The 15,853-nt window shown below is 43.5% G+C and overlaps 1 protein-coding gene and 1 non-coding gene across 3 annotated transcripts; both read right to left on the bottom strand.

Moving 5' to 3' along the window:
• Positions 1-1,027: 1,027 nt before the first annotated feature.
• Positions 1,028-11,728, bottom strand: pprc1 (PPARG related coactivator 1). Of its 2 annotated transcripts, XM_049599891.1 has the most exons (14): positions 11,557-11,727; positions 8,934-9,029; positions 8,657-8,806; positions 8,386-8,466; positions 6,280-8,287; positions 5,819-5,872; positions 4,770-4,830; positions 4,434-4,501; positions 3,434-4,136; positions 3,139-3,339; positions 2,922-3,000; positions 2,714-2,835; positions 2,256-2,407; positions 1,028-1,500 (listed from the first exon to the last, which is right to left on the bottom strand). In XM_049599891.1, the coding sequence occupies exons 1-14, from the start codon at positions 11,635-11,637 to the stop codon at positions 1,400-1,402; spliced, it is 3,957 nt and encodes a 1,318-aa protein (XP_049455848.1). In that variant the 5' UTR covers positions 11,638-11,727; the 3' UTR covers positions 1,028-1,399. The 2 variants fall into 2 exon arrangements, with proteins under 2 accessions (XP_049455848.1, XP_049455849.1); XM_049599892.1 differs by lacking the exon at positions 8,934-9,029 and having other exon boundaries at positions 11,557-11,728.
• LOC125904107 (small nucleolar RNA SNORA50) lies at positions 2,499-2,638 on the bottom strand. The gene has a single exon (XR_007451396.1). It is a non-coding gene; the product is annotated as a small nucleolar RNA SNORA50 (small nucleolar RNA).
• Positions 11,729-15,853: the final 4,125 nt, after the last annotated feature.

Below are 15,853 nucleotides of genomic sequence, written 5' to 3'. Positions count from 1 at the left end.
TGCGTACAATACCATCAAAAAACACTACTCCACCTGATTTATTTATGATTTCTGGGAGAAATACTAACCTTAATTTCAATCCCTTTAAGTTTTTAAGAAGCAGAGTAAATAATTGTCACATATTCCCCAAACTTGCAGCACAAGTCGCTCTTTTCACTGCTTGCGTTGAATATCTCAACAGCTTTCTACCATCTTGAGATTCCAGTCCATATAAGGAATGCCGCTGAGCTCCAACACCACATTCAAAGGGGAGGTGGTGCTCATCTATTAGGAGCTAAGCTTGTGTATCCTGTGTCAGCAAAACACACACATGCTTTGTTCTAAATCACCAGCATATATCCAATTATACTCTGGCATGATTACCCAGAACTTCTAAAACAGCGAGTAACTCCCCAAAGGAAGCTAAATGTGCATTGGTTAATGAAAGCCAGTGCACTCACTGTGAGAGGCCCTTTATTGTGTGTGTGCCTTTTTCACAGCAGACATCTTTAATTTGTCGTATTAGGACAATTACAGATGTTCCTAATAACACCAGAGATGGTTATGGATCTGTTCTAGTTTTAGTGTCCCAGTAAGTAAGACAGCATGATGGTGAGCAAATTAGAGCCTTGTCAGCTATTTTGGCATGTCATGACAGGAAAACACAGGTTTCATTAATGGTATTTAACAAGTGCATTCCTTTAAGGTGAGATAGTTTTAGGGGTCTGGTAATTTGCACGCTGGCTCACTGGATACTTAATCGAACAGCAGTTGTAACAGAATTAGTTTCACCTTTGCTTTTTCTGCAGTCAATAAGTTGTGAAAAGTGTCTACACAAGGACCCTGACACCAAAGCAGCAAACCTGAATTCACCCATTTTTTATTTCATTATTTACACCCATACTTTACTTGGGACATGTCACAATGTCTTGAGTGAAAATGGTGTATCCCTCTGACAAATGAAGTCTCATTTCTGTATTTTAAGGAAGATGTGACTAAACAGTGACAAAAGGAATGCAGACTCATGGAATAAAAAACAAGCAATGCATTTCAGGTTCATATTTCTTTTAATTTAGGCTTGTACTACATTTCAATGTATTACAACCTCTCCCAGACATCAGGGAGCTCCATTCCACCTTTCCGTACCTTCCCCCTTTTAAAAATGATTCTCTCCATACAATTCAAATCTGATTATACATTTAAATAAAACTTTTTAAAAAATTATTTTACTTATTCCATTTTTTTTCTTTTCCTACTTTCATTACAAATCTTCACTTCAATAGAAGGTGTTAGCTTGCAGAAACAAAATAAAAGAAACAAAACTAATGCAACAACTAAAATGTAAAGACAGTGTTGCAGGTGAGGAGCCAACCGTTGGCTCTGAGGTAAGTGTCGGCTGCTTCCTGCTGCGGGCCTCCTGTTACCTCTTCTGATTCTGCTTGGCCTGCTTCAATAAAGTGTCAAAGTCTAGTGCATGAAACTTGCCTTTCCCGGGCAATGGATCGTACTCTCTACTCGAATCTGAAAAGAGAAGGACAGATGGGGTCAGCATTGCGTTACAGAACATACTGCACTGGGTTAAACAATTTCAAAAGACTGATGTGACCCTCCACAGTTGTAGCATGGACTTTTAAAAAAACATGAGCAAGTCACAGGTCCAAATCCCACATGCAAAATCCATCACATTTTTTTGACAAGCCTCTCTTCAAAGATTCCTTTAATCTCCCTACATTGTCATCTTAAAAACAAACCTCAAGATCATCATTTAAAAACCCATCGTGTGCAGTTTGTGTGCCACGTAATATGTCATTAAAACAGGTCAGGTCAATAAAACCTCCACAGTCATAAAATCAATACAGAGGACGTGGCCTGCATCTCTTCAGTGGTTCCTACAACCGTGCTAACAAGCCATGAATTACACTTTGTGATGACTTTTGTGTGAAACTTAAATACCTTTAGTCCAGTGTTCAATACTCTAATTCTAAACAGACTTTTAATGATTTAAACATGCAAAAAGCACATTAAAAGGACAGTGTGCTCAAAATTTGTCTCCCTCCTGCAGTGTGATTATCCCTCCAAATAGTTACTGGCTGTAGTTCACACAGTACAATGGCTCTCAGCTGCATTTAGCTTGTGGTGAGTGCACTGTATCAGGATGAATTGCAGCCAATATCTCTAATCTTCTGCAAACAACATCAATACTATTTAAATAGACCAACAGCACTCTGGGTGAGGGCTACAGGCACTTTTTGTTGTGTCCGCTGATTTATCCGTACCAAGGTCAGCATAGTTGGTCTTGCAGAACTGTCTCCTTCCACCAAAACACAGATCAAATGGCAGCTCATCTGGCTTGCGCAGCTTGCCTCCATTCTCGATGGCCGTGAAAGCATGCTTGGTGTCGTAATAAGTCACAAAGCCATAGTTGTCCCTGTGACAGATAAGAAAAACCATCAATTTGTATTCATTTAAGTTTTCCAGAGGGCATGTGAAGGTCATAACAGGTCTTGTACATTGTTTTGAGCTGTGACTTGCTTTTAAAAGAGCAACCTGGAGGTGTTGCCAGGAGGCTCCAGTTATGAACAAGCCTGATTTTGCTTTAGCACTGTAGCTTGGCCTAAGAGGTCACGTATGGGACCAAGAAGGTTCAAAGACAGTGCAGTTTGCTCAAAATATAAACCTCATTAAAATGTCAACAGTAAAGTAATCTCATTACAAAAGCCGTTTGTGTCCTTACCCATGGTCTCTAAAGTGCAGGGTGCAGTCCTCAATCTCGCCAAATATACAGAAGCGCTCTTTAAGTTCTTTCTGGGTCATCGTTCCTCGGATTCGACCAACGTAAACAACCCTGCGTTCCTCCTGAAAGAAGGAAGAAGCTGATCAGATGATTTATAATCACGATATTTTGCTTAGAGATCCACATACTCAGAGTAAAATCAACTTACGATGGCTTTCTCCTTGCGTCTCTTCACCTCTTCTGCATTCATCTTTGCACCGTGACCATAGCGGGACACACTTAAGGGACTGAGAAAGACAGATTGAAGCCTTTAGTGTTTTTTAAATACTTTTGGTTAAGTATTTGTTATGCACAACTGAAACAGCTATAATAGGCCCGTCTATATAATGACCACCACCCAGATGAGCACGATTCATATACTGCACCTGCGCAATCTGCTTCTACTCCATTGTGCTCTTCTCTGGGGGGATCTAGACCGTGACCTGGAACAACTCCAAGAGCCAGAACGAGAGGAGGAATACGAATACCTCCTCCTCCTGGGAGGGGAGCGGGACACAGAGGGAGACGAACGTGAGGAGGAACGGGATGAGGAGCTGGAACTACTCTCAGAGTGACGGTGACGATACCTAGAGAGGAAAAGGAAGGAGTGCCAGTGATGAACAAGGGAAATCATAACTCCCAAAAGTGGTAATCAAAAAGCAGCAAGAACTCAAGTCTCACCTTTTCTTAGATGGAGAGCGTGATCTAGACCGAGATCTAGAGGAATGGGAGTCTGACTCTGAACCACTCGACATAGGGCTGGGAGAACGATGGGATCTCCTTTTTCTAGACCAGCCTCCAGACCTCTCTTTGGGACTAGATCTGGGGCTGGGTGAGCGGTAAACAGCATGTCGACGGTAGGACCTCTCAAAGTGCCCTCTCCTGGGGCTTCCTTCTTTATCAGTGGCATCAGTCTCCTGTCGAGCAGGTGAAGCATCGGGAGTCTCCAGAACAGAGCTTCTCTCTGTGCCATCAGTCCTGTGATCCAGAGGGAACTCCTCTGCTTTGATTGTTACTGCAGCATTTATGGTAGACTGGGCAGACGGGGGTGTCTGCGTAGTGGTTGTAGCAGGTTGCTTGATGGGTTTAATAGTGATAAAAGATGGTTGTTTGACATTCCAGCGCTTGCCGTGCTCGTCATTGGAAGTGCCTTTGTTGGGGAGGCAATAGTCATGGTCCATGCACGCCACCTCGGGGGCGACGTCGGGAGCAGCAGGAGTGGGTTTGCTGCGGCCCCTGACTGAGGGCAGAGGCCGGGCCTCTATCTGGATAACCTTGGAGGGGCTTGACTTTGAGGACTCGGCGGCCTTGCTCTTCCCCAGGAGGGCCACGGGGGCCAGGGGTTTCCACATCTGGTGGGGAGGAGTGGCTGGAGGAGTCAGAGCTGAAGCAGAGGGAAAGAGTGCACCACGGTTAAACCCATGAGCAGTTCGTCATCTGTGGCAAGGTGGCAAATCTTTGATAATGATGTCGTACATCAGATGACCCTATCTACTGACTATGCTGTTTTATTGCTGGAAGCACTGAGCTCACAGAAGCCATTTAAGGACAGAGTAAAATGAGAACCCTTCTAATTTGCACATTTATAAAAGATTAAAATCTTTTCAAAAAGTCTCTTGCTATTTCAATGATTTCACTTAATGGATTCCATCTTGAGGCCAAAGTCAAAATGCTGAGTTACCTGCAGTGCTTGAGAGGTCATTGGCTCTCACACGTTCCACAACTGTTTTCTCTGGAGCCAACTCAACACTGTAAACGGAGCAGAGAGTCTGTTAGCATATCACAGTTAATGTCGCTGCCACCTCTTGGTTAGAGTGCAGCCAAGTCTAGCAAAAAAAAAGCCAGGTTGCACAAATTTAGACCAGGAGGCCATCACTGTGGTCACACAAAAGAGGGGTTTGTGGTAGGTCTTGGCAAAAGTTGTATATGCGTCATCTCCACACACACAAACAGGTTTCGATCAAACCATGACTCCATCACCCGCACAGAGCAGCTCTACGGCTGTAGGGTAACTCACCTAGAGTTTCCTACAGCTGCTGCTCTACCAGAGACCTCCAGCACACAGTGCTTCTCTTTGGCTGAAGAGAGAAGGAAATAAGTGCATCAGCACAAAGTATAGCACAACAGAGCAGTACACACCAATTCAACATTGTATAGATAAAGATTCCACAGCATGTCAGGTGTAAATGTTGTGTATCCTGTGTTTTGCCCTCGTAATACTTGTACACAGTGCATTTCCCATGGGAGTTGAGCAAAAGGTCAGCAGCTACATTACTAATAACTTCACAGTGTGACGGTTCAATAAAAAAAAAAAAAAAAGATCAGGGACATGAGCAATGGCACATACAGAGTCCAACCCCTTGTTAGGGTTGGGGCTTGTACATCCGCCCAAACAAAGACAGCAGGGCGAGAGTTAAATGGATTTGCGGACAGGGCAGAATTCCAGCAGCTGAGCAGACAAGAGCACAAAGCAGCTTCTCTGCCCCCCGCAGCACCCATCTCTTAAAGGGGAATGTGTCAGTAGAAAACCCTGCCATTTTGAACAGTCGGACGTTCTCCGCAATCTTTGAAAGTCAAACACCCTTCTCTCGGAGGATCAGATAAGCTTTCAGCCCTTATGAGCAGCCCGATAATAGCTTTGTTCCATAGGTCACTTTTGCTGGACTATAAACTCAGAGGTGGCTCTTGTATGTGCTGTTTGGCCAGAAATATGTGAGAATGGTCATCTAACTTCACTGACGACACAATTGGGCATTTTCTATCCCTTGAAGTCTTTCAGTCGAAGTCCTTCTATCCTTTAACTCACTACTGCAAACCAAAGATAGTGCTGCAATGTTGTCTGCCACTTCCCACCATTGCGAAACCAGGAAAACTGACACTCTGACTACATTTAGCGTGGTACTAAACTATGTGACACACTGAGCTACTGGCCAGTACTACAGCCCTTATGCCAGAATGTAGGTGTGACTTAAAACACTTTGGGAGTGTGTCATCTTGTCAAACAGGAAGTGGAGAGCATTCCTTTCATACACAGTGGACATAGAAGATTCAGTGGTTATGGATTACCTTGGGTTTCCTCAAACTGCTCCAGCAAGCTGGTCAGATCAGCAGCTTCAATACCTACAGGAAAGATAGAAACAGACAGGTGCAGGATGATTATAGAGAATGGTCTTGTAGTTAGAGAGCCGTGCAAATGACACTGCGTATTATTTTACTGCACTAACAGCAAACATAGCTTTTCCTACATCATTTCTGATACAGGGTTCCTGCACAACAGCCAATCAGTGGGGCAGATTAAGTACGGGCTAGAGTTGCAGAGCAGCAGAGATGACACACTGACAAGGCAATTTTCTGACAAGCTTTGTGGATAAGTACCAGCTGCTAGTATGTCACTCAATCCATTGTTGAGATATGCATTTGTTCCAAGAAAAAGCTAAAATGTCTTCAATCAATAGGAAATAAAATGGTCATTATAGTCAGCATTTCACAAACAAAACTAAAAGTCTTGCAATCAAGTGTCAGCTCACCTATCTCACTGGTGAAGGCCTCGATCAGCTCCTGCGTGGGGCTCTTCACTGCTGTAGTGGACTTCTCTTTAGTTTCAAGTACAATAGGTTTGGCCTTTAGACTCTGGGAGTCTGAGGGATGGATAGCCGAAGAAGAACAAAGCTGGGTACCACTAGGTGAGGGTTTGGTGGACTTGCTATCAGATATGATCGGGTTATTTAGGGACACAGGAGCAGCAACCACAGGCACGTTCTGGTAAACAACAATGTTCTTCTGGGGAGCACTGGGAGCAGACACAGTAGCAGCGGTGGGTTTGATCGCCTCTGTAGTGGTTTTAGGACAGGCTTTAGTGAGCTCCCCAGACTTAGGAGATACAGGCTGAGATTGGGGCCTTTCATCGACTGCACCCTCTACTCCTGAAAGTGCAGGAGAGGATTTCCCATCTGCTGGCGACACGCACTGAGGGGCAGATTTTAAAGAGGCAGGAGACCCAGAGCTCTGAGGTACACAAGGTACTGCAGGTGGAGCTGAGGGCTTTTTGGGTAGAGACGGTTTGGAGGCTTCGGGTGTTTGGGGTTTAGGAACATTACTAGCAGCTGAAACCTTGTTGGATGAGGCAACCATGTAGGCTGGTGGGACCAAAAGCGCTTCAGGGGTGGGTGGTGCACACGGCCCCCTTGGCTGCCAGGCAGGTCTGACCTCCTCCGCTGCCTGGGGGTTAGGGCGTCGAGGATCCTTGGGGCGGGGGTCAGGCAGGCAGGGAATGGGGGGCAGCTCTTTGGGGAGCTCTGGGAGGCTGGGCCACTTGGTGCTGTTGTTGTCTTGTTTTTCCACCGGAGCGGGCTTCTTCTGCTGTCTGAGCCGCCGGTACTCTGCTAGACTGAGCGATTTGGGCTTCAGCTCTGCGGGGGCTGCAGCAGGGGGGGCTTCATCAACAGGTGGTGTCATCTGGGGTGCTGCGGGACTAGGAGCAGCTGCAGGGCTCTCTGAAGACACCGGGGGCAAAACAGCAGAGGGAGCTGCTGATGAGTCTTCCAGCTTCTCTGGCTGTCTGGGCATTTCATCAGGCTGTCGGGAGCTCACAGTTGTAGGAGAACAGCTCGGCTGATTCTCCTCTGGGCTAACATTTAAGGGCGCTGTTTCCTGTTTGGGTGACACAGATGTGGCAGCTTGCACATTGACTTCAGGCGACAGTGCTGTAGTGGTGATTTCTGTTTGTGTTTCAGTTTGGCATGGGTTTAGTTTCTTAGGTTTCACAGAGGAAGAAGCTGAGGGTGAGGCAACAGGAACCTTTGGGACTTTGTGTTTCTTGTCCTCTCTGACTGACCTCTCAGGCTTCTTGGGAGATTCCTCCACCATCTTTCGCATTGTGCCACTTCTGAGGACCCTCGCCTCCACAGGTTCAGGTTGGCACTGTTCCTTGCTTTTCTTTTTCTTTTTCCTCCTTGAGGGGCTTTTCTCTTTTATCTCCTCCTTCTGTCTATCAATGATCATCTCATCTTTCACACCTGAACTCAGGTCTGGTGTCACAGGGGCTGCAACCTTCACTGGAGCCTCGATGACCGTCTCATCTTCATCGTCAACGACTATATGCTCTGAGCAATCAGACACCGCATCCTCTGCTTCGTCTGAAACTCTCTGCTCATTCTCCAAAGACTGCTCTTCAAGTGGCAGAGAGACTGAGAGATCCATGTCTGGGATGGCCAGGATGGGTTCTCCATTTTCACCTTGGTCCACAACTTCAAGTAAGATGCCTCCTTCGGGCAACATCTGTTCCCCCTCGTCATTCTCCATACAGATGGCCATACAGTACGGGTGCATGTGCCTGACCAAGTCCCCCAGGCTGACTGAGACACCGTCTTCCACCTTTTCCTCAAAGGTGATGGGAATCGGGAGGGTCAGACCTTCCCAGTGTAGGTCACTGTCAGGAGATGAGTCATGACTCACTGGGCTCAGAGTGAGGGAGCCATCTTCCTCTTCCTCCCCATCGCTTCTCTGGAGAGAGTCTGCCAGCATCCTGGGGAGGCTCTGAGTGCAGAGAGGGAGACAGATATCCCGACAGGTTCAGAAATGTGTCTGCAGTTCAAGTTCATACATACACGTTGCTTGTGAGCGAGAAAAGCTACCTTTCCAGTCGATGAGGCTCTTGTGCTACACAGTGTGTCTTTTTCTGGAGGGGAACGGGACAGACACAGCAGTCTCCTGAGCTAGAGAGGGAAAAGATAAAAGCATAATCATGAACACTTTTAGATTTGTAGACTCTAACATAAATAATAGCCTATGTTTAGAACCACAGGGGTCAGCAAGTTGCCCTTTCGCCCCCTTTCACTCTCTCTGCCCCGAGAACAAGAATCTTTGAGACACTTTGAGAGTTATGTATGACAGCTGGGCACTAACCGGAGAGTGTTCCCTGCCCTTCTGACCTGACAGCAGGTCTGAGTCGGGCAGGGTGTCAAACGGGGACAGGGTCTCATTGTCCACATTGTCGAGGATCTCCGTCAGGGCAGTCAACAGCGTGGCTTCACTCTCCTCGTCTAAACCTTTAGTCTAAATAAAACACGTGGAAATTAGGTCAACAGGGAGCATAAACAAACAACTATACAACACTTAAACACCACAGATCTCTCTTGTGCTACTGTAACACTTAAATCCAACCATGCAGAACATGTCTTGCCTCTGTTATTGGCGCGTCCTCAAAGATAGAAAGAATAGAGGGGTCTAAGCAGCTTTGAAGGGCCTCCAGAGTTTCTGCAGAACTCAGCCCATCAGTCTAGAGGGGGGGGGGAAAAACACACACACACACACACACTTCAGATTTTTTCTGGCACGAGTGAAAACTAAAACTAAAAATCTGTGAGCAGCCATGCACAAGTACATAATTATGACCACTAACATTCTAATTACACTACAAAGTGGAGACAAACACTTGTTACTGAAAACAAATGTTTACCCCATCAGAGTGCCCAAATCCAAAGAACTAAATAAACCCACTTCTGATGGTGTTATTGGAACAATTTAAAATGGCTCACTTAATACGAAATTAAGCCATTTTTGGAAGTTTGACATGTTGTTATGACAGAAACATTTTATTAAAACTGTCATGTGTGCTTTTTTGAAGGTTTGTAGATGTGGGTGTAATTAGGGGTCTGGGACTTCAGTCAGATCTGTTCCACAGGAACGGGGGAGCTGTATATCCATTATAAGTGGAGTGGAATGAGCTCTCCGTCAACAAATAAACTGTGAAACAAAACCAGAGTCGTACAGTGTAAATCTGTTCACGCAGATCAGATAACTTTCGGTTTCAAACCGACCAAAGTGTTTTCACAGAAAATGTTGTTAAACAAGTTCAAGTCTGAGCTCACATGAGGCATGTGAAAATGAGAGTCAGAAAAGGAAACCTCGGCAGGCAAGAGAGGACACGTTTGTTTCAGCTTGAGGAGGAGGAAAACAAAATATTTTCCTTTAAAAAGGAAATATTCTAGAACATTGGCACAAACATGTATTGAATAAGCAGGACTTTAATTTACACTTACATTATCAATACAGGTCAAAAAGTCAATATAAAGTTCATATTTTAACAAATAATCTGTCCAAAAACACATTTTTCCAAGGATGAAGAGAATAAGTAATCTTTTCCATAACATTAAAATGATTCACTATATCTATTCACTCCTCTACTGTGGGGGGTTCAGGAGGCAACCAGCGCCTTGTGATGATTTTCTTGCGAGCAGATATCAAAATACCAAACATATATTTGTCAGAACGCTCCGCCTTAAAATCAGTGTGTCCTAAAAATAATGTGAAAACCTGCAAAGTCAGATCAGTGTTAAGTTTCATTCTTGGTGCTTAATGAAATCCTGTTTAGAAAGGCCTAATCACTGGATATCACTCAGAATGTGTGTCAGTGATTGGCTTTCTGAAACCAAAACATTTTAAAAACAAGTTTACAAAAATGAAGATGAAACTCATCTGAAATGTGCAAGCTCCCATGTGACTGCAGGCTCACTTAGTGTGTAACAACTCTTTAAACTTAAATCATATACATAACTACACTCAGTCCAGCACACACGGGTCCCTATACGAGTAAATATACCTGATAACATTATGCACTTTGATCTAAAAAACACAGCAGCCTCTTCCAGTGACCCACGTGTTGCTGTCTACACATGCACACACAGTGCGCAGACATATTTGATCCTCGCCTCACCCCGTCCAAAGGGAGGCTGCCTCGCCCACGTGTTCCACTACAACAAACACGAGCAGGGCCCTCATGTCTGCTCCTGACTTATATTTAAATTTATTTTGAATCATAGGTAACATTTGAGTAAGTACTTTATGTTTAATGGTTTAAAAAAACACCAAGCAGGTATTTATAAACTGTTTGGACATGTGTGTATAGGGATTGAATTGACGGTGTCTGCTGCGCATGTGTGAAGGACGCCAACATGTGATCCACCACGATTCAACCACATGTGGATATACACACAGGTTTTTGAATGAAAACCGGCTTTGCTGCTGCAGTATCACAGTGAATAACCACACAGTCACTTGGGTCTCTGCCCACTGCAGCCACTGTCTAAATATAAAAGAGCTTCATCACTGTGTGCATCATCAGAGTTGATGACACATTACTGCAACGTGCTGGCATGGAGCCTATAATATAAACTACACCATGGCAGAGTTAACACACAGCACCTTAACCACTATCAAGCTATAAAAATCAGTACACACCTATGCTGCAGTATGATGGAGCTAGCAGACTAGCATCTTGCAGTGTTTGTTACCACGTGTGTGTCAATCAATGGATGAGCAGTACACAGAGTACTTTTGTACATTGATGGAGCTTAAACGCGTTTTTCTGCTACCGATTACACACAGGGTGCATAAGCCAGGCTGATTACCTGTAAAAATACACAGCTGTCACTTCATTTGTTCAAAGCACTGTGTGTATAATAAGGGAGGACACCTGCGTCGTTCACTAACCGGCCGGCAAAGCTACTGACTCACAAGCTAGCATTAACATACAGCTATAAAACACCACCATATTTATAATTAAATGACATGTATAATTCAGTAAATACACCAAAGAAATATCTAGTTGCAATCACCACAAAACGTGAGTACTTGCTAAAATAAGTTTTACTAGTGATACTACGGTGCCATCCACGTGTCACTTTTCCATGCGCAGTGTACAGCTCGTACACACAACACGCTCTGTCCCGCTCCTAAAAACACACACCTAACTCCTAACAGTGGTATTACATGATAGGAAATAAAATAAAGGACATATTCTTTACCTCGTCTAGTGTATCCATGGGGAAAAACTCCATATTGCACGCAGTTAAAGTCTCCTCGCCTGCTCCCCACCGCGCCGCCATCTTGCAAGTCCACTCCCTGCCCCGTCTCGTTTCCGAATGAAAAGTAATGAATCGCACAGCAGAGGAACGAGCACGCCGGCAGGAGACACGTGGTCCGACATTCCCGGCAAAATGACGCAAAGTGACGCCGCGGGGTCAGGGGGTACCGTCACGTGAGCACGTCTCCTTGTAGTTCAATTGAAGACAACTATAAGTTAATGATACTTTGTTGTAGCTGTTGCTGCAAAGTGAAGAGGACCAAAATGCACACCAATATAGACTGTTTTATTTTTGTTTATTAATTTAGTCAACAACAACAGGATGCAAACTATCCAGTAACATGCAGGTGGGTTAGTTACAGTATGAGATTAATCAAAATGCCACATATTTCTTGGCTACAGCTTCTCAAATGTGATGATTTGCTGATTTTCTCTGTTTCATATTGTCATAATTTGAGGTTGTGTACCGTTAGTTGGACAAAACACGTTTGAAGACGTCCTTTAACCTAATCAGTAAAAAAAAACAAAACACTAAATAGAGTAATTGATGATGAATATATTTGCTACTTGCAGCCCTAATCTGAATTCAAGTCATATTAAGTACACCATCTAATGTTGAAGGTTGGTGGGCATGTCATATTACACTCTGTGCAACTAATCTGTCATATGCAGAAATAGCCCTTCTATAACATCCATTTAGCATAGTCTAGGTGTGGATTATATGCAGCATTTAATACTGTTTGTAGCATATGATATTTTGCATATAAGTTTTTGAGAAACTAATCATGGGATCGTTATGGTTGTTCTGTAACAATACACTAAGTGATCAGAACAATAGAAACAACTAATGCAAAGCAACACTCCCTCCTTCAATTGCTAAATATTTGTTGAGACTTGTTTGCATGGGTGGACAATGAGGTAGTGGGCCCCTGGGCACGGATATGCAAAGGGCCCCATCACCTCTCCTACACAGGAGCAAGACATACAGACTTTGTGGTGTTTTTGCGTCTCTTAAGAGCCTTTCCCACTGCATGAAAAATCCACTTACACCTGCTGACATTTGGCTTTTTAATGCAATGGGAATGGTTTTAATTGGCATTCACACCCACGTCAAATGACTCTGCAGCAGTTGCGGGTATTTATCGTGTCTGGCCTCAATCGGCATTGATGGGAACACAACAACCGGGTGAATGTCCTAAACTGGCAAGATTATGTGCTGTCACAAAACACTGTTTGTCTTTACCTATGCAGTGCTCAAATATCGTTGAATTAGTCTGCACTGAGTTTGAAAGAGAGACTAAGATAAAATAAGTAATCACCTAAAGTTTTCTTTTCTCCATGCTGTTGTCTCATAGTGCTGTCAACTGTTTACTTGTGCTCCAGCATGTCCGTGAAGTCAACATGACACACTAAAAACAACAACAACAAAAAAACACACACACACACACAGAAAGGTATACTCATCCGCTGCAGGGCCGTGTACACAGCTCTTGTCCACTGGCAATGGGAAAGAAGCCTATAGCCTATTTTAAGCGTATTTACCTTTTACACATGCTAGTACACATGCTAATTTTGGTTGAAACAGGTACCAGTAGTTTTTATGAATTATTTTGTAGGTGTGTGTCTTCCAGTGGCCATTTTTTGTGCCTTTGAATTGTGTTGTTGTTGTTTTTTGTCTTTTTGTGTCTCTTTGTACTTATATTGAGTCTCTACCTGGTCAATACGTTTGGTCAAATTTGAGATTTGACAGTATGCCAATGAAGGCCAGGGGGGCTCCTGACACTTAACAGGCCCCTGGGCTAGTGCCTGGTGGGCCTGTTAAGTAATCCATCCATGCTTATTTGGTTATCTGTATGTTGACTTAACTCTGGTGTAGGTGTAGAAAACCTGTGATATTTGGTAGGTATGACAATAAGAAAAAATATGATGCACTGTGTAAACACTACTCCCTAGCAATACTATTATAGCCTGTGCTGTTGTGTTACTTTTTAATGCACAGGCTGTGTTTTCTTTATATCTACATGTCATGCATTAGTACATATTCTAGTGAGTAACTTGTGTAAATTCTACAAAGAAGTTTAGAGGAATTTATATATTTTGAGAGCAGGTTAATTGGCCATGCCTATCTGTAGTTCCTTAGTTCTTTTCCATCTGTCTGGCATCTCTGCTCCCACAGTTTTAGACTAATTGCTCGTACTTTCAATGACCATGAAAACAAGGAAGTAAGGAGGGCTCTTCAGGACTGGAGAGCTCTGGTGTTGTTATTTGGATGAGACAAAAACATTTGTGTGGAGATTGTTTTCCCTTTTAATTGGGGTGTATTTCATGCCAGACCTTCGTTAACTTTTTAGCAATACTTTTGCACATACTTTTGGGTTAAACACAGTGACAGTCATGGAATTTAAAATATGTTTGCACTATTTTTGTCTCACATTATGTTCTGCTGTCTGTGTATCATTCTCTGCATTGTGTCAAAATTATACGATGGGTGAGTTTGACGGAGCTCTTGCATTAAATTTGTGTACATCAGGAGGTTAAATGACACCACACAATTGGATCCTACTTATTTTTTCTCGTCTAAAAATACCAGGTCATACTCAAACAGGACTATTTTTAAGAAATAACACATTAATCTTCTTGAGAATAAGTTCAATTAATAAGAAGTAAAAGCTGACTCTGTGTGTGTCTCTCTTTTTTTTTTTAGCACTTACCATGATGTTGTAATTGTCACTTGTGACTGCAGTGGGCACTGTTCAGCAAGAGTCATATAGGATATTCTGCTTATGGAAACACACTTTGATTGTGAACGATGCTGATTTTTCTATTCTTGGTGCACATTTTGTTCTGAAATTTAATATTACATTCTCTGTTTTCCAGGAGTCTTTGGACGGTTGGAGAAAGGTCAAGGCGGTCATTCACAGCCATCACAAAGAGCAGTTTTGAACAGAGACAGACAAATGAGCAAACTACATTAACTGATGAAGGCTTTGAGATGTGGTTAAAGCTGTGGGAAAAGGTAAGTATACCTTGAGTTGCTGTATTTTTGGTCAAACTCTGTTTTCTGGTTTAGAGCCAATGGTTTAACACACACACTTTAGATAAAGCCACATATAAAATGAACTTTGCAGAGGGGATTAACACTATGAAAACGCTCACTGATGACTAACCAAACAGCACACTGAGAAAAAATGTGTTTTCCCCCAGCGCTGGGGAGATGATGGATGTCTTTTTGTTCCTGGGTGTAATACATAAATGAACGGTATGAGGACTGAACAGGAAGTCAGGCTGTGAAACACAGAGGTGGGGATTAAATTGGGTCAAATACAAAAGTGGGGAAGATGTGTTCCTCATTAGGATCGGTACTGCATGGCACAGAAAAGCCATCGGCAATCCCCCGTGTCCCACAGGCAGACATGGATTAGAGGTGAGCCCAGCCACACACACACACACGCACACACACACACACTGTGGTCTTCCATTGCGGTGTACCACGTTGTCTGTGTCTTTGTTTTACAGACATCATTTATTCTCTGCTGTGTGAAGAATAAAACTGCCACGTTTGCTGTTTGTATAGTTTTCCTATCTTTCTACATTCTTTAACAGCTTCCTCGCTGCGGCACAGCTCTACAGTAAACTCATAAACTTAAATTAGACAGAAAGCATCCTTGTCTCAAAACAACACACACACACATCCGCTGCAGCGTGGTCTTATATGTGTGCTGTATGTTTTCTGGCGTCGATCCAGGAATCCCTCAGGCAACAATTATAAGTCTCGCTGATCAATTTTGTCCCTTGCTGCGTTTCAGTTAAAGAATGGGAATTTCCTCTGAGGAACAAGACCCTTTTAGTTATATGTGTCACAACCTGCCTCTTGGGCTGGACAAAAAGAGGGAGACACACAGGTAAATTAACAAATAAAGTGATTTATAGAGTGCGTAATGTAGCAAGTGGATGAGTGAAAATGTGCTGTGGGGGTGTTGTGCTGTCAAAACAAAGGAAAAGGAAACGAAAGAAACAAATCAAAAGGTCTGGGGTCTCATTTATAACATTGTGTACGCACAAAACAAGACCTGACAGAGGGGTTCACCACTTCCCATGCAAGAGTTGTGATCTGTAAAAACAGAGTTAGTGGAAGAAACTTTGACCCATGCTTACGAACATTTTGGAGACGGGAAATTGGCGACACCGATGGTGAGGTGGAAGCCTGATTGCAGTAACTGTCAAATATTTTTTGGGGC

Source organism: Epinephelus fuscoguttatus, linkage group LG16 (genome assembly GCF_011397635.1).
Source record: "Epinephelus fuscoguttatus linkage group LG16, E.fuscoguttatus.final_Chr_v1".
Classification (NCBI taxonomy): domain Eukaryota; kingdom Metazoa; phylum Chordata; class Actinopteri; order Perciformes; family Serranidae; genus Epinephelus; species Epinephelus fuscoguttatus.
Note: the sequence above shows the minus strand (reverse complement) of the source record. Positions and strands in the feature narration are given on the sequence as shown.

What these genes read in the sequence shown, in the direction of transcription:
- pprc1 (XM_049599891.1), bottom strand. Translation starts at nt 11,637, where the DNA reads ATGGCGGCGCGGTGGGGAGCAGGCGAGGAGACTTTAACTGCGTGCAAT. An exon ending in AGGGCAGGGAACACTCTCCG is followed by an intron (nt 8,467 to 8,656) that starts GTTAGTGCCCAG and finishes TTCCCTCTCTAG; the next exon opens with CTCAGGAGACTGCTGTGTCT. An exon ending in GCAGTTTGAGGAAACCCAAG is followed by an intron (nt 4,831 to 5,818) that starts GTAATCCATAAC and finishes TTCTCTCTTCAG; the next exon opens with CCAAAGAGAAGCACTGTGTG.